The sequence below is a fragment of the Pseudophryne corroboree genome, chromosome 2 (assembly GCF_028390025.1).
Source record: "Pseudophryne corroboree isolate aPseCor3 chromosome 2, aPseCor3.hap2, whole genome shotgun sequence".
NCBI lineage: Eukaryota > Metazoa > Chordata > Amphibia > Anura > Myobatrachidae > Pseudophryne > Pseudophryne corroboree.
Genome location: NC_086445.1, coordinates 362,541,776 through 362,562,417, shown reverse-complemented (window position 1 = coordinate 362,562,417; position 20,642 = coordinate 362,541,776). Strand labels below are relative to the sequence as shown.

Genomic DNA, 20,642 nt, shown 5'->3' with positions numbered 1-20,642 from the left:
GCTTCACTTCGTTAATGAGGCAAAGCAAGGAGTAAAATACTATAATACATTTACCTAATTATGGGATATATTTACCAAGTTGCAGCTTTATAGAACTGGAGATGTTGCCCATAGCAGCCAATCAGATTCTACTTATCATTTATCTAGCACCTTCTAAAAGATAATAGCAACATTTCCACTAAACACGCACCTTAGTGTTTTTATCTTATGCCACCTCGGTTATTATTCTGTTACCATGTATGTCGAAGACGGTTCAACAGCAGTGCTGCAGCCCAGTCGCACGCAACAAACTGCTGAATATGACAAGACCACAAAGTCAAGCGAGGAAGATGCTAAGCGTAGGCAGCATTGTGAGGCTTATTCCAGTTAGGCTTATTCCAGTTAGCTCTGTTATTTGTAATTTGCTAAGTTATTAACTTTACCCTACTTTTTATAGTGTTGTCACCATTGTTGGAATATTGCCGTATTAAGCCTATGTATTCAGCTTCTCTATTTTTTTTTTCTTTCTTCCACCTGGATGTTATACTTATGCTAATTGCACACCCAGCCAAATGTAACCTATGCAGGGTGCCTCGGATGTTATTTTTCTTGGGTGAGTGAACAACACATAGATCTATTCATCCAGTGTATATCATATTACATACATTGCAGTCACCAGTATATTTCTTATTTCCTTATATGGCTTATTCTCTCAGATTGTAACTTTTGTGGTGGGCCCAAAAGGTTTCCTCACCTGGTATGTCAATGTGGCCAAGATGGCTGCCTCACCTGGTATGCCCGTGGGTGGGATGAAAAATACTTGGAACTAATTGTTAAGGGCTCTGCCTACAGCTTTAGTACATTGCAACTTCCACAGTTTGTGTAATGTCTTCTGGTTATTGTCAATTACACCCAAGGTAACCTAAGAAGTGCGCCCAAAATGTCTGTCTTCATTGGTACCTTTCGTGGTTGGGTTATGTAACCTGTGGTACTTATTAACCAAAATGGCTGCCACAACCCTGCATTAAGCTCATTGTGCCCGTTATGCTATTTTTCTTTTTGTTGTCTTCAAGCTGTAATACTAAAACGTTTGTGCTGCAGTGTGTTTTCAATGCTTGTATAGCTACTTTGAGACCTGCTGGAGAAAATAGTTATTAAAATAAAATAATTATTATTATACCTTGTGCTCCTGGATCCCCATCTTTTCCTGGTCCACCTTGTTGCCCAGGTAACCCTGGCATGCCCATGACTCCAGGAAAACCTGATGTCCCCTTATCTCCCTTTGGTCCTGGCATATCTGTCCCAGGGAAACCAGGATGACCACGCTCTCCTTTTGGGCCAATGGGACCTGTAAAGTACATGAACTAGGAACATTAAATGTTGACAATAAAATAAACATTCAGAACCCTCTCACAGATTAAGTATTTATACTGTAAAAGGTATTTTTGCCATTAGTTAGATAGTTGTGAAATAAACAAACTACATGGTTCAATGCAGCACACTGTTATTGTTGCAAGCAATTTGATCATTTAGAGATGTGTCCTTATACACTGTTGCCTGCGATGCTGGATCGTGTGTAGCACAGGACAACGAGCAGGGGGAGCCGGAAAAAGTAGCAGGCAGCAATGCTCCCTCTACCCGTTCATAAGGAAGATGGCGCAGGGTATTAGCGGTGGTAGCGGGAGCTTGTGCTCCTGCTAACCATCAGTTTTGCAGGGGGAAGGCTAACAATAGCAGACAATGGGGGAACTGTGGCTGTGGGAGGCTGCGCTATGCAAGCCACAGTACACAGCCTCCCGCAGCAACAATGTAAATGGACACATCTGTATATTTCTCTTTCAGCAAGGCTGGGAACACTGGCCCATGGGGATTGCAGGTTGGGCTGAAGCTGGCACCTAAAATAAACTGTAGCTTTAAGAGTATGCTCCTATCCCCCTGCAACCCCAGAATTCCAGTTTCTTTTTACTTGCCTTGGAGTGAGGGCACATTTTTTAGGGCTATAATGCAACCCTCATTAGTTAGAATGTTTATTTTTCTTTGTAATTTTTTTACTGTTCTTCCCAAGACTAGGACTTTGGGCTGCCTGTAGCAGAACACAGCAATAGTGTAACACCTGTGGGAGAAGGGGGGTGCGTGGAAGTGGGAACCCCTCTGTTGCACTCCAGTCTCAGCAGAGTCCGCCTGGCCCTGTTAGAGGGTGCTGGGAGGACAGCGCTGTCCTGAATGGCGGATGCTGGTTTCCTAGCAGTGGCCCCACTCACAAGCAGGGAGGGGGCTGGGACCGGTGTTTTCCTTGTTAAGGGAAGTATTCAGGGTCTTGGGATCATGGGGATTGAAAGGGGCGGAGATTACAGTGCTGCACTCCCCCTCCTGTAGCTGTACAGTAGGAACTATGCTTATGCCGTGACGGGTGATACTGCACTTCCACAGGAGGCACACTCCTCTCCCCTGCAGCTACTCTGTTACTAACAAGTTAAGTACACTGTATCAATTTTTTGTATAGCTGCCAATGTTAAATCCTATGTGTGTTTATCAGTTTGTATTGCTGTGTCACTCTCACCTATGTGTATTTATGTACGCTATAGATATTGCTGTGTCTCACACTCCCCTGTTTGTGTTTATCAGTTTATACTGCTGTGTCATTAAGACTATATATTGTGCTGGTTCTGTGTCACCCAGTGTGATTATCTGCCATTTGAATGGGTATAGTACGCTACTATTGCTTAGTCTGCAGTCATGCAGTTGCAAAGGCAGTACGGTAAGCATAATGGTTAGCATTACTGCCTCACGGCACGGAAGTTGTGGGTTCGGTTCCCAACATGGCCCTCACTGTATAAAGTTCTTCCTGTATTTGCGATGGGGTACTCCGGGTTAATTTTCCAGAGGTACTCTAGTTACAATGTACAGGGGTTCACATTCCGCAGAGCTGTCACATTAGTATATACCACCTAACCGTGGTCTTCTGCCTGATATTCAATTGCCTACTGTGAAATACTGTAGTATCAAGCATATCATCCACAGCGTTCAGGTTGAAATTAATTTTAATGACCCCTGTTAAATAGACTTATTCTCAGGGCATGGCAGACCTCAAGGCTGCTGTGCTCCATGCTCTCGACATGGATCGCCAAGTGGATGGCTGTCAGTCCATTCAGTCAGCGCAGAAAAGTAGTTACTTTTCTTTATTCTGATTTTTCCATTTTCATCATGGCAACCTATATGGTGCCAAATCTTCTGTTCTCCATTCCTGTAACAAATTATGTTTATTAGTGAAACTTGCTTCGATTATGTCCTACTGGAATTCGCTCCCACAGTGGTTGATGCAACTTTGGCTTTCCTGTTTTGGGTTCAGCATCATTTAGAGATCCGCTAGCTAATCATACAGTTGTCTCAAGTCTACTGTGGTAGATTGTAGCCTTGCATGGGTGATTTTAGGCTATTTAAACTTAAAATGGTCCAAGACTGGATAATGTTTTTCCCTCTGGTGGCCTACGCATTTTTCTTATGGTGACTGCCCTATCATCGGGGGCCACAATTCCAGGTTTTGACTCATCCATTCTGGGTGGTGCATCCACAAGATGTAAAGAAGTCTTGGCCCCCTATTCTTTTAGCCAATTTGTCGGCTGCTCAAGTAATGACCATTGTTTTAAGTTGTCTTCAGACGCCAGGATTATGGTCATCTTTTGAAAATGGTTCAATCTTTAATCCCGGAAGTCTGGACTGCACTGCTTCTCTTGGATTGGGTTATTGCTCAGTTCCATAGCTGATGCGAAAAGTGGGGTACTATTCCATCTTGTTCCTCATTCTGAAGACGGCCAGCTTGTTCTGGCCAAGCTTAACTGTTTGTGCTGTGATTACCAGTTAGTGGGGAGTTCATTTTTACTGGAATCTCAGATTTGGCAGGTAATCCTTTTTCTCCAATTACAGGCTCTATTATTATGTAAATCAGGTCAGTTAGGGCAACCTTGTGGCGCAAAGAAGTTTTCTCACTCATTCCTTCTTTAGCCAGTCTCAAAGTGTACAACAAGTCAACTGCCCAATTACATAATCGCCTAGATCACACAATTCTAATAATTCTCAATCACAGCTCAACTGATACCTTGTCAAAGCGTTCAGCTATTAGGATAGGTTGACATTTCACTCCAGTGAGTGTTCTTGAGTCCAAAGCACATATCTTACGGACGGCGGTTACAACAGCTCTGTTAGGGCCTTGTCTGTCGATCTGGTAGTGTATAATGTTGTTCAGCACGATGGGCCCCACCATCTAGACTGTTCAGTATGTCAGGTTGTCTCATTGGAGTTTCATTGAGTCATTCTCCGCAAATTCAGAAGGTTGTGTGGCATCCCTCTTGGCTCTATTTACTTGTTCTGTCTGACAGCATTCATAAGTCTCCAGGGTTGACTTGTTTAAGTTTGTTTATTGCAAATATTATCATTGGTCACTGCAGTTTGGTAATTGTGACCACATACGCAAGTCTCATAGACTTGGGTGCCATACAACTACATACCTCCCAACATGACCCTCTCCAGGAGGGACAAAATACTCTGTTCTTAATTTATAATTGCTGGCACCTGTGCTGAACACGTTAATGGATAAGAAAGGTGTTTCACCACAGGTGAGGGCAATCATAAATTAAGAGTGAAGTCCAGGAGCAGAGCATTCTGTCCCTTCTGGAGAGGGTCATGTTGGGAGGTATGCAACTATGTTTTTTAGCTTCCTTTTGGACACCATCACTGATGGCTTTGCTCATCAATGTGCTCAAGCTCCGAGACAGGTTTCTGACTCTCTTACGTCCGTCGGGCCGGGCAGCCTTTTCACATTTCATCGGACTCCAACAGTTAGTTTGGCAGTGCAATGCCGTGGTGGCATCATATGTAACTTAGCGCAAATGATGAGCGGGGCTGCAATAACAAAGGCAGCCAGAATCTTTCCTGGGCACAGATTAATGTTTCACACTCTTTGCGGTGTTTATGCAACAAACACGTTTCTCCTGGGGTAAGAGTCCCTCAATCAAGTGGTCCACCAACAGTTCCTTCAGAAAGTGAAGTCTTTTGTGAATGGACCTCATAACCTTTCGACACTCTTTCGAGGTTTCATAGTTTTGCACAGGATCTAGGTATTGAATATCTTATACTGTGGAGGAATACATGAGAATTCCTGGCAGATGGGATTCCTGCGGTCATAAGACCAACACCAGCATCCTAATGGACAGAATACACATAACTTCACCCCTAAGCATCCCTTCCCGCAGCCTAACGCTAACCTTCCCCCACTTGCAGCCTAACCGTAACCTCCCCTCCCTGCAGCCTAACCCTAACCCTCCCTTTCCTGCAGCTTAATCCTAATCCTCCCCCTACAGCCTAAATCTAATGTACCTCATGAGGCTAAAATGTAGGTGTCCTGGGAATACTTACATTCATGATGCCGGTGGTCGGGATTCTGCGTCAGTATTCCAATTGATGTTGGAGTTCTGGCACTGGGATTTTGCCATGTATCGGGATTCTGGCACCGGTATTTCGGGTTCCGGCATCCCGACCGCATCCCGCTGTGGATACCATGCCTAGTCTAGGGAATTTTCATCTAGAGTATCTATTTCAAATGAGCCCAATGTTGTCTCAGGTCTCAAGCACATCAGGCATTCACAGATATTGGTAATCTAGACTGGCCATGCAAGTCCAAGAATGTCGGTAGGTCTCCAGTTGCATCTTCTACTTAAGCTGGCCATACACCTAAAGATTTATTGTTAGATCTGGCTGGTTGGAATGAAAACCTGATAATGGATGAGAGCTAAACGCAATTGACAATTTGCTCTAAAACACTGGAATACTGTCAAAAATGGTCAGACAAATTGGTTAAATCCATTTGATTTAATTAATTTTTCTGAATGACCATTTTTGTCAGTTTAATGACATTTAGAAGCAAATGGTCAATTGTCATTTGCTCTCATACATTATCAGGTTTTCATTCTAACCAGCCAGATCTGACAATAAATCTTTAGGTGTACGGACAGCTTTGGACCTGCTGCAACATGGTCCGTTGCTACACAAGATTCATCTTCTGTTGGCTTTACTGGCTTCATTATTGTAATGAGCTTTTAGAGGCTAAAAGTTTTTTCTCTCTCGGTAGTCCATACTACTGTATGCAGGGGTGTGTATTGCGTGACCGTCGGTCAGGAGACCGTCGGTCAGCATACCGGCAGTGGAATGCCGGTGGGGGGGGGCCGAGTGCAACAAGCCCCATGCGGGCTTGGTGGCGAACTGCGGTCGCCACGGGTTCTATTCCCACTCTATGGGTGTCGTGGACACCCAGAGTGGGAATAGTCTCTGTTGGTCTGCATGCCAACCGTCGGGATTGTGAGGAGGCAAGATGCAGGGGTAGGTAATGTGACCGGCGGTCTCATGATCGCCAGTCACATAACTACATCCCATATGCAGGAAGCCTAGACACAGGTTTAGCTATTATCTCAGAGTTTGGAAATTCTATATCTTGTGGCATGAACGGAAGAGTTCATATCTTCAGGTTTCATCTCATTTCTTGGCCTCCCTTCATAGGGGGGTATGGAAGCCTTTTTCAGTTTTGTTTTGTAAGAGTACAGATTTTGGTCCTGTCAATCTACTTTCAGTGGCATCTGGCTTTTCTTCCAAAAGCCTGAACCTTTTTACAGGGTACCATCTTATCTGCCGGTGGCACCGTGAATTCTTCATCTGGTCCTATCAGCTCTTACACAGACTCTATTCAAGCTCTTACATTCAGCAGATCTTGATTCATTACTTAAGGTGCATACACACTGCCCAGCGTGTATGCACAGCGATGATGGCTGACATCGCTGGGCTGAAAATCGCTCAGTGCATACACACTGAGTGCTTTTCCCCCCTGCCTAGCGATGTCAGCGGGGGTGAACAGCTTTCCATAGCAGGATGCTATGGAAAGCCGTTCACCCCGCCGTTCATCTACTGGTAATACCAGCAGATGAACGGAGGCCGCCGACCGATGAAGCGGGAGCGCGCATCAGCGCTCACCGCCGGGGCAAACACACTGGGTGGTTTTGAGCTGAAAGCAGCTCAAAACACCAAAAGTGGGCTGCTTTCGGCTAAAAATTGCCCAGTGTGTATGGACCTTTACAATCTGGTTTTCCTTATAACTACTGCCCCAACTCAGCGTGTTTCTAAGTTCACAGTTTTGTTTTCCAAACACCTTTTATCGTATTCCAGGATGACAAAGTGGTACTCCATACGGTTCCTATGTTCCAGCCGAAACTTATTTCGACCTTCCAATTTAACCATGAAATTGTCTTTCCAGTTACTACTGTGTTGACGATTTTCCAAAACCAAAATATTCTGGCTATTTGTAGCCAAGTCCTGCTGACTTTCTTGTACAATACTTCCTCTGTCCACCACACAGATTCTCTGCTATTCCTTTATAATGCATAATTGCGGTTGGACAGCTGCTACGCAAACCATTGTTATAATACAAATAAAAATACAGGTCAAATTCTGAATGAGAAATATGCTAATTTCTCATGCTGAAAGCAAAATATAATTTTTGAAATGTTTCCTCATCTCTAGAAAACAATAATATCCTCAATGAAAACTATCAAGAGGCTGTAATGGATAAAATAAAGCAGCTGCAGGCTTGCTCATGCACAGTGGAACAGCACGCCCAGACTTTGTGGAAATTAAACAACAAACTAAGAGGTGTGATCCTGCACATCCCCCATTAACTAACGCATTTCAACCCTATCGCTGGGGTATTTTTCGAGATTCCAAAATGGTGATCGTGGACCCGCAACAGTGAGTGACCTGGGACCTAAACTGAGGGGAATATATTCCACAAATACTTTCTTAAAACTGCTTTCAAAGTTCTACACTCCCGCCGTTAATTGTTGATTTTCAGCCATTCACAGATCCGCCATGTGTGATGAATGTCTTATTTCATTTTGATATTGTCTTTTAAGTGTTTTAATTTGTGCATTGGATGTTATCTATTATATCTGTATTAAAAACTGTATGTCACTATGTACCCCTTTCACTTTTTATTCCTTCTGAGCACATTAATTTAAGCCGCTAAGGAAAAGTTTGAGAAAAAGGGAATCCATCTATCTAAAGGGGATGTAGTTAATATACCAGCTGTCGGGATCCCCATGCCTCCACCAAAGGAGAACAGAACCCATGGCAGGCAAAGCTCGCCACAGGGCCCCGAAGCATGGCGAGCGCAGTGAGCCCACGAGGGGACTTCTGGCTGGCGGGATGCCACTGCCGGGATTCTGACAGCCGGCATCCCGTCAGCCAGGATATCATACTGAACCCATCTAAAGGATTGGTGATATGCTTATTATCAGTCTAGCACTGTTTAAGTGATTTCCATACTTCTTTTTACCCTCATATATCAAGCCTTAATACGCCACACAGTGTAAGATGCCTAGTGGGAGTGAGCCGCCAGGTTCCATGGAACTCTACTAACTTTTGGCATAATTTTTTGTCGAAAATGTGTCTTAGTCGCAATGCTGTGCAACTAGGATGCACCAGAACACTATGCTGATTTATTTTATATGTGACAGTCTTATATCTGTGTGTGACTGAGTCTGTATAAGGAGCACAACAGAACTTGTACTGGAAATGCAGCGGCTGCTACATTGTAGCATTTCGTACACAGATTCAGAGACTCAGTTGCACAAATATATACAGGTGTCACATATCAAATTAATCAGCGCAGGCTCCTGGTGCATCCTACTTGCATTACATTACATGTGCATTTTAAGCAAAAAAAGATACCCAATGCTAGTAGAGTCTCATGGGACCTGGCGTGCCGAGAGGGGCGTGACTGCAACAAGGGTGTAATGAGGGCACATCTATACTTCTCCATTCTTTAGAAAGTTTGATGCATTTCTACCTTAGCTTGCTGAGCATTTGTAGCGTGATAGAGACAGCCTCATTTAAAAAATGTTACCATTGTGACATTATGCAAATTAGCAACCCAATTACAAGAAAAGGGACATTAGGAAATGTATATTTATATGTCTTGAAGAGAAACTGCTATTTCTTTTTCAGCTGGTCAGTGTGTGTCATTTTCAGCATGATATTCGGTCTTGAAATTGTATATAACATAATACTGTATAATAGAATACTATGTGAAAATATTACCTGAAACTCCTGGGGACCCTGGTGGCCCCTGAAGCCCTGGTTCTCCCTGTGGACCAAATCCTGGAACTCCAGGGTTACCTCGTAAGCCAGGTGCTCCAGAAGGACCAGTATCACCTTCCAAAAAAAAAACCATGATGATTAATATGTTATTAATTTCAAGTCTAAAAGCCAAACAGTCACACTATCTGTCACTATGGTAGAAAATGGGTGGTCTTCAGTATGCCGAATGTCGGGATCCCGGCGCACATTATACCGGCGCCGGAATCCAGACACCCGGCATAATGACAGCTATTCTCCCTCGTGGGGGTCCACGACCTCCCTGGAGGGAGAATAAAATAGTGTGGCGCGCGTAGCGTGCCACCGTGCCCGCAGCATGGCGAGCGCAGCGAGCCTGCAAGGGGCTTCTTAGCGCTCGCCACGCTGTCGGTATGCCAGCGGTCGGGCTCCCGGCGCCGGTATGCTGTACTACACCCGTAGAAAATAATAAAGCACCTCTCATTATGGTAAATTCAAACTGCACATGAAGGCGACAACCTCATGCTTTATATTCTTCAGTCAGCATGAACTACTGTAAGTCTCTACGCTAACTCTCTCCTTCCTTGACAACTGACGTGTTAGCCTTCAATGACAAAAAAAAACCTTTTTAGAAGCGTTCTTTCGTTAAAAAAATATGACACTGCCTTATATGCTATTACAAATTACATAGGTTTATGGCTGTAAAGTGTCATTTCTGATTAAAATACATGGTACAGTATGTACTGTATATTACCTTTAGCCCCTGAATAACCTGGAATTCCTGGAAGACCTTGTTCTCCAGGGATACCCGCTTGCCCTGTATTTCCTTTCTCTCCAGAGAATCCAGAAGGACCCGGTGGTCCAGCTAGGCCTTTAGGTCCTGGAAGACCTTGCCCTGGGTCACCCTAAATATTAGACAAATAAGAAATTAAAATATTTTTTTCTCCTACATGTAACACAGATGATCTAATAAAAGCAGAGAGAAAGTTTAAAAATGCACCTCACAATCCATTTTCCAATCCTGATTTACACCCAGTAGCATATTATATTGAGGACATTTTCGGGTGGCAATCTGACGTCCAGATAATTTTTAAAATTGCATGCACTAGTAATCCCTGCATAATTCCCAACTGTTATGAGGTTCTCACACAGCTGCTACATGGTAGGAATAGATAGCTGGTCATGTCTATATTATGCTTATTACCCTTGGCTCAAGGTAATGCTTAATGGACACTCAAAAATTATTTTCCTAAACCCCAGCATTCACATCCTGAGCAACTCTGGAGAAATAGTTAATTAGGTTCACAGGGGCAGATTTATTAAGCCTGGTGAAGTGATAAAGTGGAAAATGATAACGCACCAGCCAGTCAGCTCCTAACTTCCATGTTACAGGCTGGGTTTGAAAAATGACAGGAGCTAAATGGCTGGTGCTTTATCACCTTTCACTTTATCACTCCACCAGGCTTAATAAATCTGCCCCACAGTTTCTAAATTTCCTGCAAAATATATATTCCACTGCAGCTGGAAGATTGTAATTAGGAGAAACTCATAATGATATTCAAATTAATTTACTAATTTGTGAATTTTAAAGGCTAAAAATTGTGGACAAGAAAAATGGAAAAAGTGAAAAATAAAATAACAATAAGGAAATAAAAAATGACACATATTCGAACCTACCATACATTATGATGGTAATTTGTATTTAATTAGAAACTATTCCTATAACTGTCAACAAAACAGCACTTCTTGGGATACATGAAAAAGTATGAAAGTATCTTGCTGTCTGAATTAATTTTCTTAGCACCACAACAACAATCTGCTTCCTTCACCTTTAGCTACATATCACAATATTATTGTAGTTAACATTTATTTAATTGTAGTCTCATAATGTATATATACCACAATGAATATATAAGCAGCACTGCACACTGAAGAAGTCAGCATGTTCACTTCCTTCGCAAATTTGTTATGGAGGTCAACAGGCGCCACTTGTGGGCCATGATCTTCTAGGACTACAAGAGGTCTGCGACTTCAGGAGAGTTTTAACTATAATACAAAGGTAAAAGGGAACTCATCCAAAAGCGCTCTCACTTAAGACTGCAGCTGTGTCTCTTACCGGAAAAAAGCTGATCAGCCCATCAGCTAAGTACAACCAAACCAAAACAAATATCCTTTAGAGACTCTCAGCGCTGTCTCTTTACTGAAGCTGTCTGAAACTCCGTTTCTTCCAGTTAATATATCACGCTGTACTCCCAATTCATAAAAACAAAATCCATTTTATTCATAAAAAGTCTCTATAGAAACTCCTGAGCTTTCTGGTTCACAGCGTTCTCTTGATTACATACAAGTAACAGCGGTCACAAAAAAGGAGTTATCTCACCGGATTCTCTGGACGTTCTTCTGTTATACGGTACTGCTTCCCCGCCTCAGGTCGTTTGTACTCGGTGCTGCCGGCTAACACCTGACCTTTCAGCTGTGACTGCAGACTACTATCCAAAACCTTCCACTTTGCCTGTGTTATCAGGTGTCCGTGTGAAGGTCTCTCCGCTAAACGCCTCTCGGTGATTCTCTCTCCCCGCTGCCTCTATCGTCGTCCTGTGCCGCTCCTCCCGCTGTTCTACAAGAAGCGCGTTGTTGCCAAAATATACAATAGTGACCAAATCCACCATCAGCCACCGACGCCTTTCTACCCGTGCCATGATTAAGACCCGATACGGGTAGAAACGCGTCGGCGGCTGATGGTGGACAACGATAGAGGCAGCGGAGAGAGAGAATCACCGAGAGGCGTTTAGCGGAGAGACCTTCACACGGACACCTGATAACAGAAAAACGTCCAGAGAATCCGGTGAGATAACTCCTTTTTTGTAACCGCTGTTACCTGTATGTAATCAAGAGAACGCTGTGAACCAGAAAGCTCAGGAGTTTCTATAGAGACTTTTTATGAATAAAATGGATTTTGTTTTTATGAATTGGGAGTACAGCGTGATATATTAACTGGAAGAAACGGAGTTTCAGACAGCTTCAGTAAAGAGACAGCACTGAGAGTCTCTAAAGGATATTTGTTTTGGTTCAGGAGAGTTTTGACCGACTGCAAGCTGGTTTTGGGGAAGGAGCACCATCCCGACTACTGTGTTTGAGTGGTTTACAGAATTTCGACGCAGGAAACGGTCCATGGTAGACAAGGAGCGCTTCGACCGACCTGTGTCCACCATCACTGAGAACAATGTTGCTGCAGTGCAGGCCATAGTTGAGGTGGATGCCAGGGTGACCATGGCCCGGTTCGAGAAGGAGATAGGCATCTCATTGGGATACATCCGCTTGATACTCCACAAAAAGCTTGGCCTGAGCAAAGTTTCTTCATGCTGGGCGCCCCATCAGATTACTCAAGAGCAGGAGGCTCGGGTGACTTGGTGCCGCATCATGCTGTCCAAGTTTGATAGTGGTCGCTCAAACTCTGTCTGGGAAAGCATCAGTGGCGATAAATCCTGGATCTAGCCCAGTGGACCCCAGTTGGTGGTGCATCACTACATAAATTCCGACGTGAGTGCAGCGTGGACAAGCAGATGGTGGTTGCTTTTGTGGCCAAGACTGGTCATGTAGCATGCAGCAGCGCACTGTCAATGCGGACTGATACTTCAACCAATGCCTGCTGCAAGTGCTGGAATCCATTTCCAGGCCCCATCCAAAAACTCGAGCTCATGGTTTCCGTCTCCATTACAACAATGCACCTGCCCAAAGTGATGGATTTTCTGGCCCATGAACGCATCCAGGAGTTTGGTTATCCACCGTACAGTCCAGACCTGGCTCCCTCTAACTTCTTTGTGTTCCCACAAATCAAGAGCAAGATACATGGAATTAATTTTGAGTTACCAGAAACTGCAATGGAGACCTTCATCGAGCAAGTAGAAGACATACCTGCTTTGGACTGGTCCAGCTGCTTCACCAAGTGGTTTGAGCATATGTAACTTTACATAGACTCCTCCAATGAATACTTTAAAAAAATGTCATGTTCATTTTGTTTGTAAATATAATACTTTTTGTGCATCCGAAAACTTCTCGTATACATGCAATATGACCTGGGCTCAGGGTAGGATCATCCATTAGGAGACCTAGGTGCCAGTGGGCAGTAGAGGAGCACATAGATTATTTAGCAAGTGATCCGCATTATACTTTTTTTCTGATTTGTGGCATACGATATGTAAAATAATGCAAAGCATTAGACAAATATATCCACAATGTAGTGAATGTTGTGCTTATTACATGCTGGTGCCTTACAAATCAATGATGATGATAATACAGTATGTTACAGTAGGTGTCATTTTGCTAACTCTAGTATTACTGTTACAGACCCACTTCTGAGAGATCACAGTCTCTAACTGCTGTAAATAACCACAATTGGCACTCAGTTGAGTCTGTGTAACATCAGTGTGATACAGATTTAATAAAGAAAAACGACTACCTGGTCTGTCTAAAGATGATTGCAGTCTTCGTTATCTCACACACTTATTATTTATTATACAACTTCTGCCACTATATAAAGTTTTTGTTGTTGCTAATCACTTCAAAAGGGAAGCCTTAAATTCTCCCTACACAACTACAATTAGACCTTCAGTCAGTCCCAGTTATCATTCCCAAATAATAACCTGTGATACAGATACGTAATATGGTTTAGGCCATAGGTTCTCAAACTCAGTCCTCAGGACCCCACACAGTGCATGTTTTGCAGGTAACCCAGCAGGTGCACAGGTGTATTAATTACTCACTGACACATTTTAAAAGGTCCGCAGGTGGAGCTAATTATTTCACTTGCGGTTCTGTGAGGAGACCTGCAAAACATGCACTGTGTGGGGTCCTGAGGACCGAGTTTGAGAACCTGTGGTTTAGGCAAATCCACAGGCAAAATGGATCCGATAGGAATCACAGAGACCAATCCAATTAAATGTTAAATTAAGTTTCATATGAGAAATATGAACAGTACAGTATGTATATCCTTGCTTGCATTTGGGTGGTTAGCATGCTGTCACTAAGGTGGGGAGGTGTGACACTCTGTAGGCCAGCATTATTTTGATAAGAAGGGCAAGTCTGGAGTGTATAAGACCACATAAATGTACCATTATCTGTCTGGTGGATCAATTGTCTGTAGCCCTAAAGGAGTATATATAAATATGTTTAAAACTCAACAGAAATTAATGATAAAAAACCTCAAAGTATAATACAGTTAAAACACACACATGGTTCTATGTTGCCAATATCTCATGATCCATAACTTAATCACAACAATTGCAATACATAAAATGTAATGAAGTTTGGAAACACAGGTTACATGGGACCTGGCGGCACACTCACACCAGGCATTTCACCCTGCATGGCGTATTATGGCTGAATCTGTATTAAGGGGCTGATTTAGTGTTTGGAGCAAAGCAAATAAAATCAAGTATCTTTGCATCAAAACCATGTTGCACAGCAGGTGGAGTAGATGTAAAATGTGTAGAGAGATTTAGATTTCAGAGGGGCGTGTCCCAGCTCAAATCTAAATTGCATTGTAAAAATAAAGAGGTCCAGCATCTGTGGGCTACATGTAAAAGCAGCCAGTATTTACCCTGCATGACAAAAATTATAAAAGTATTTGCACCCCTTGCATTGTAGCATGGTTTGTCCAGGTGCAGAGTTACTTGCTTTTTTTAATTTGGTCACACCTCAGAACCAGCCCCTAAGTGTATACAGAGGTAACGAACAACAATTAAGTTAAAGGAATTTTATTTCCTTTCTATTATGTTGTCTGTATCATTATATTGTAACACTACATTGTTACTTACTTTCTGTCCTGGCAATCCTTGCACGCCAGGTAAACCATCACGACCCGGTTGACCAGAAATGCCATCTACGCCCCGTGGACCATCCATTCCTTGATAACCTGTAAATTCATATTTTCAAAATTAACAAAAATGACCTTTCTAACCACTGATAAACATAATTACAAACATTTATATTCATGTAGTAAGATGAATTATCACACATACGCCTTTTTATGACTGATTTACTAAGCATTGTCTTCATAAGTATTGAAGTTAAAACGGTCAATAAATTCAGCTGTGTCAAGACTTTATCATTTTTACTTTAACAGTATTGAGAAAAATAAAGTATATGGCTAAACCTGCACAAACATATACAGTATGCGGACAATCTGATGACTTACCAGATGAATTAAATAAATAAATGTGAGTTTTCAACATTTAGCAGCAGACACCACAAGTTACATATCTTATGATGGTGTAGATGCTAACTACAAGTGCTAGTGGGCACTACACACTTGCCGATGTTTCCGATTTGGATGATGTAATTTTCAACAATTAACGACCATCGTCCAAATTGGTTTGCTATGCTAAATGAGGGAAAACCAACAATGAACGATCGGGGGAACGTGCATCGTTCATCGTTGGTGCATACACACTGAGCGATATGTACGATTTATTGTTCATTACTGAATGAAAGTGTTCATATCACGCATACACATCGGCAAGTGTGTAGGGCCATAGGTCTTTAGCATCTAATTGTCCCATCTGATCTTTAACTAGCTGGCTACTCTTTCATGTTGGATCTTATTGTTTTTAAATAGTGATTACAGAGTCTCACTCTAGGGTTTAGCCAGAATTTTCTCGCATCACATTCAGACCCTCCAACATGTCCAATTCCATCAGGTACAAAATGCTGTGCAGCTCCTGGACTTCCCTCTTAATTCATGATTGCCATCACTTGTGTTGAAACACCTTTCTCATCAATTCACTAGTTCAACACAGGTGACAGTAATCATAAATTAAGAGGAAAGCCCAGGAGCAGAGCATTTTGTAACCAATGAAAAGTTTCATGTTGAAGGGTCTGCACATTCTATTTGGTCCAACATTCTCCAAAGAAAGTGAGAGACAGTCTAAAGTTAGAAGATACTCACCTTTTTCACCTGGAGGCCCAGGAATTCCTTTACCCTCAACACCAGGTTCACCCTTTTCTCCAGGGAACCCAGATCGTCCTGGGAATCCAGGAGCGCCCTTCTCTCCTACAGATTACACATATTACATATTTTAGACACGCATGTTTTTGACTATTAACAAGTAGTTACAATAAGATTAATTCAGGCTAGTAGGACCAGGTAAGGTAAATGATGTATAACAATTTATGTTTACATTACAAAGAGTAAAGTACCCTAAAATATTTTATTTGCTTAACTGTGCCTAGCAAATAGTTTCACCTATAATTCCAGGCTGTGAAAACATTGGCGGCGGGATGTAATGGCGTCTCAGTTTGCCAGAGGTGTGGGATGCCTTCCGAACTCTGACGTTTTTTTTTTTAAAGCAGCCTTCATTAACAAGGCATGAAATTAACTTGTATATGACTGCTGCTTTAATAAAGCATCCGAGTTCGGCCGGCATCTTGCATCTACAGCAAACTCGGACGCCATTACATCCCAAGGTTTGCCTGCTACTTGTTTACTGTGATTGGTCATATTTTTAGTCCTTCTAGATCTGTCTACCAACCAATAATGTCAGACCCTACCCCAGTTATGTCACCTATCTCCCTTTTTACCAGACTATGCCAAAGATATTGCACCATGAGAGGACAGGCATACCTCAATTAGACCAACAGGTAACAATTGGAGGAAATAAAGAGATTATGGCATAGAGAAGTCAACACTAACAAATATACTGTATGGTGAATACTGTGAACAGTCTTTTAAACACCATCAAAGAACTTACTGTACATAAAGAAGTAAAAAACAGAAAAACTAAAATATAGTTAGTCCTTTTAGACAGTGAGGATTACTGCAGAGACTCACTGTATAATGTACTACATGAATTTAACAATTATTATCACTTTCTTTAATGAAAAAACATGTAATTGAGCTACGTGTAGGCTTACCATACTATCCTTTTAACCGGGACACTGATGAATTACACAAGCTCTGTGGCTGGCTGAATTCAAGCTGCATTTCATCTGGTTTTAGTCAGCCACAGAACCTGTGTAATACATGAGAGTCCTAGTTTAAAGGGATGGAATGGTAAACCTACCTATATGGAATATTAATGTAATTAAAAGTTAACAATTAAAGAACATATATCACAATATGTTGTATATAGGCTTTGGGAATTAACTAGACTTTCCAATGTTTCAATAATTGAAGAAATAAATAATACAGTGAAAGGACGATCATAAGCATCAAGATAGCATACTATACCTGGATTTCCCGGGAATCCTGGAGATCCTGCATTTCCCATTGGGCCTGGCGGTCCACTTATAATAGTGGCTTTTCCAGGTTCACCTTTACTCCCTAGAAAGAAAACAATATACTAGCTGATGCCCTTTGGGAATATCTGATTTGTTGTATTACACTGATGAAGCCAAAAATGTATTTTTTGCTACTTCTGGGCATTTGACAGCCTGCAACAAACATATTTACCTGGGTTGCCAGGTAACCCTGCAAATCCAGGCACTCCAGGATCTCCCCTTTCCCCAGGTTGTCCTGCTGGACCTGCTCCTGGAGGCCCTGGAAAACCTTGTTCTCCGGGTATACCAGGAAAACCGCTGTCCCCAGCTGGACCAGGTTCCCCTTTTGCACCAATTCCTCCCTAAAGGAGTTTAAAAAAAATAAAAAAAACATTATAAATATTGTATGTGGATAGAGATAGATAGAGAGATAGATAGTTATGGGCAGCATTACTGCCTTACAGCAGTTTGATTTACACCATTGCCCTGTGTGGAGTTTATATATTCTCCCCGTACTTGCGTGGGTTTCCTATGGGTGCTCTGGTTTCCTCTCACAATTCAAAAATATACTGGTAGGTTAATAGACTCCCAACAAAAAATGAACCCTAGCATGAATGTGTCTGCGTGTACATGTTATAGCGAATATAGGGCTTAATTCAGACTTGATCGCTCCTCTGTGAATTTGCAGAGGTTTGCGATCAGATAGTCGCCGCAAAGACAAAGTGAAAATCCGCCCCATGCAAGTCTGTGTAGACCTTGTGAAAATCTTTGCAAACGCCGGTCAGCTGAAAAACCGTTCGCAACTCATTCACCATCAAATGTTTTTTCCAGTCTGTGCGTAGCCCAGGGCCTACTCCTACAGTGCAACAGAAACAGGGTGATCGAAGCCGGAGCTGATGTCACACACACACCCTCCCTAAAAACGCTTGGGAACGCCTGAGTTTTTCCTGACACTCCCAGAAAACTGTCAGTTACCACCCCTAAACATCCGCTTCCTGTCAATCAACTTGCGTACGCCTAGCGATCAAAAAAATCTCTGGATTATTTTGCAGTTTTGGCCTCGCACGTGCACACTACAATCCGTACGCATGCGCAGTCAATCGATAATCGTCTGCCTTGCAAATTCGCACAACAGTGATCAGGTCTGAATTAGGCCCATAGATTGTAAGTTCAACTGAGGCGGGGACTAATGTGAATGGTCAAATTTTCACTGTAAAGTGCTGTGGAATATGTGTGCGCTATATACATAAATGGTAATAAAATAAATAGATAGACCTACTATGGATATAGATATAGTAAAAAAAAAAAATATATATATATATATATATATATGTATATATATATATATATATATATATATAAGACAAAAGGTGAGAATAGGAGCCTCCTAGTGCAGTATTTCATATATATTGTGGCCACCACCTTTGGTGTCACCCCAATTCCAACCACCTATTTGCATGGCATAAAAAGCATTAAAAGGGAAAAGGACATTTTCAGGCTTTAATGGAAGGAGTAGCGCCATTTACCACCTACATTTTTCTTCCACACATATATATATATATATATATATACTAGAACAATATATATATATATATATATATATATATATGTGAGTCCACGAAGTAACTGGCACTCTGGAGTCTAAACAAATATATCAAAGTAGCTTTTATCCAAGTCAACGTTTCGGGGGTCTTAGCCCCGTCGTCAGGACATAACAGTACAGCATACATGTTATGTCCTGACGACGAGGCTAAGACCCCCAAAACGTTGACTTGGATAAAAGCTACTTTGATATATTTGTTTAGACTCCAGAGTGCCAGTTATTTTGTGCACTCATATTGATTTATCTCTACTGGGCACCGGTGTAGCTGTATCAGATTTGGAGTGCCAGCTGATTGTGGGTGATTGTGGGTGGATACATATTTATATATATATATATATATATATATATATATATATAAATATGTATTGTGCTGTCTTACACTTGCTTAGTCCTGTTATGTGTTTTATATATATATATGTATATATATATATATATATATATATCTGTGTATGTATATATATATATATATAGTGATTGCGTTTTTCATGGATAACTCAGAGCACCATGTCGGCAAAATACCAATGCAACATGCAACAATTGGTTTGAAAGAAACACACAACTTACTGAAACACCTCTGGGACCAGGCTGGCCTGGCTGACCATCTCTTCCAGGTCTTCCTTCTCTTCCAGTAAAACCTGGCTGTCCTGGGATACCAGGATCTCCTTTATCACCTTTCAGCCTAGGTTCAAAATACACCTCCCCAGGTGCTCCTTTTTCTCCCGATTTCCCTGTCTGACCAGGAATACCCTGTAGTCCCTAGGAAAACAAAAGTCGTTTTTTTTTCAAAATGTGTTTTCTATGATGTATAATATCACCAAGTTTGATATCATTCCTGGTCGGATCATTTGAGAATTGGTCTGTGCCCACTTGAGCATCTGCCAGTGCAATTTTCGGAAGCCCTGAGGAAACTAACTGTGAAACACGTGTTGGCGATTCACACCTCACCCACATGCTTTACTAAAATGTGCTTGTCAATGATATGTGCTTTATTCAGAATATGATTTGAGGAATATGAACTTTAGACAATAGGGGACCATGATTAGGCTTATATTATAGGTGCAAAGTGTGATTACAAACCATAGAATGAATATCTTAAGCTGAACACTGCACCCACGATTAAGGGCCATTAAGCTATCACGCAGCAGCAGAGAACTTTAACACACTGCATATTCATTTGCATATGAAGGACTGTGCAATACTGACAGCCTGATAATATGTAACAGCTTGAAATCCCAGTGTATCAGCTTGCAGCTGCAGATTAAAAGCTGTGAAACACATTGTATATAATTAAAGCTTGTTACAACACTCTCTGATATATTTAGGGATAAAAGTGTGTATATATAACACAGTCTGATAATGTCACGATCCGGGTATCTGGACGCCATTTCTTACCCATCAGATGCCTCCTAAGGCTGGCTCAGCGCTCCAGGACCGGATCCCATCTGTTATCCTAATGTTCACATTCCTGCATCCTCTCCTGTCTCTCTGAGACGCTGTCACAGTAACGCCTTATTACATCTGGCATGGCGTCTCCCGCGGCCTCCGCCGCCGTCCCTGAGCTTCTGCATGCAGAGTGTCAGAGTGGCGATTACGTCAGCCGCGGCCTCCGCTGTGTCCGCGTGGTTGGATGTGCACTTGTCAGCCTGGCGTC

At 42.2% G+C, this 20,642-nt stretch overlaps 2 protein-coding genes across 2 annotated transcripts in view; one reads left to right on the top strand and one right to left on the bottom strand.

Annotated features, from left to right (window-relative positions):
* Positions 1 to 20,642, top strand: part of COL4A2 (collagen type IV alpha 2 chain) — a 711,921-nt gene that overhangs the window by 72,285 nt on the left and 618,994 nt on the right. The gene's annotated exons all lie outside the window — the stretch shown is intronic.
* Positions 1 to 20,642, bottom strand: part of COL4A1 (collagen type IV alpha 1 chain) — a 262,582-nt gene that overhangs the window by 42,193 nt on the left and 199,747 nt on the right. The window contains exons 25-32 of the mRNA XM_063953177.1: positions 19,556 to 19,747; positions 17,582 to 17,750; positions 17,360 to 17,452; positions 16,079 to 16,183; positions 14,949 to 15,046; positions 9,887 to 10,037; positions 9,118 to 9,231; positions 1,160 to 1,327 (exon numbers count right to left, since the gene is read on the bottom strand). Of these exons, the coding sequence (XP_063809247.1) occupies positions 1,160 to 1,327; positions 9,118 to 9,231; positions 9,887 to 10,037; positions 14,949 to 15,046; positions 16,079 to 16,183; positions 17,360 to 17,452; positions 17,582 to 17,750; positions 19,556 to 19,747 (1,090 nt within the window). The remainder of the gene's footprint in view (positions 1 to 1,159; positions 1,328 to 9,117; positions 9,232 to 9,886; positions 10,038 to 14,948; positions 15,047 to 16,078; positions 16,184 to 17,359; positions 17,453 to 17,581; positions 17,751 to 19,555; positions 19,748 to 20,642) is intronic.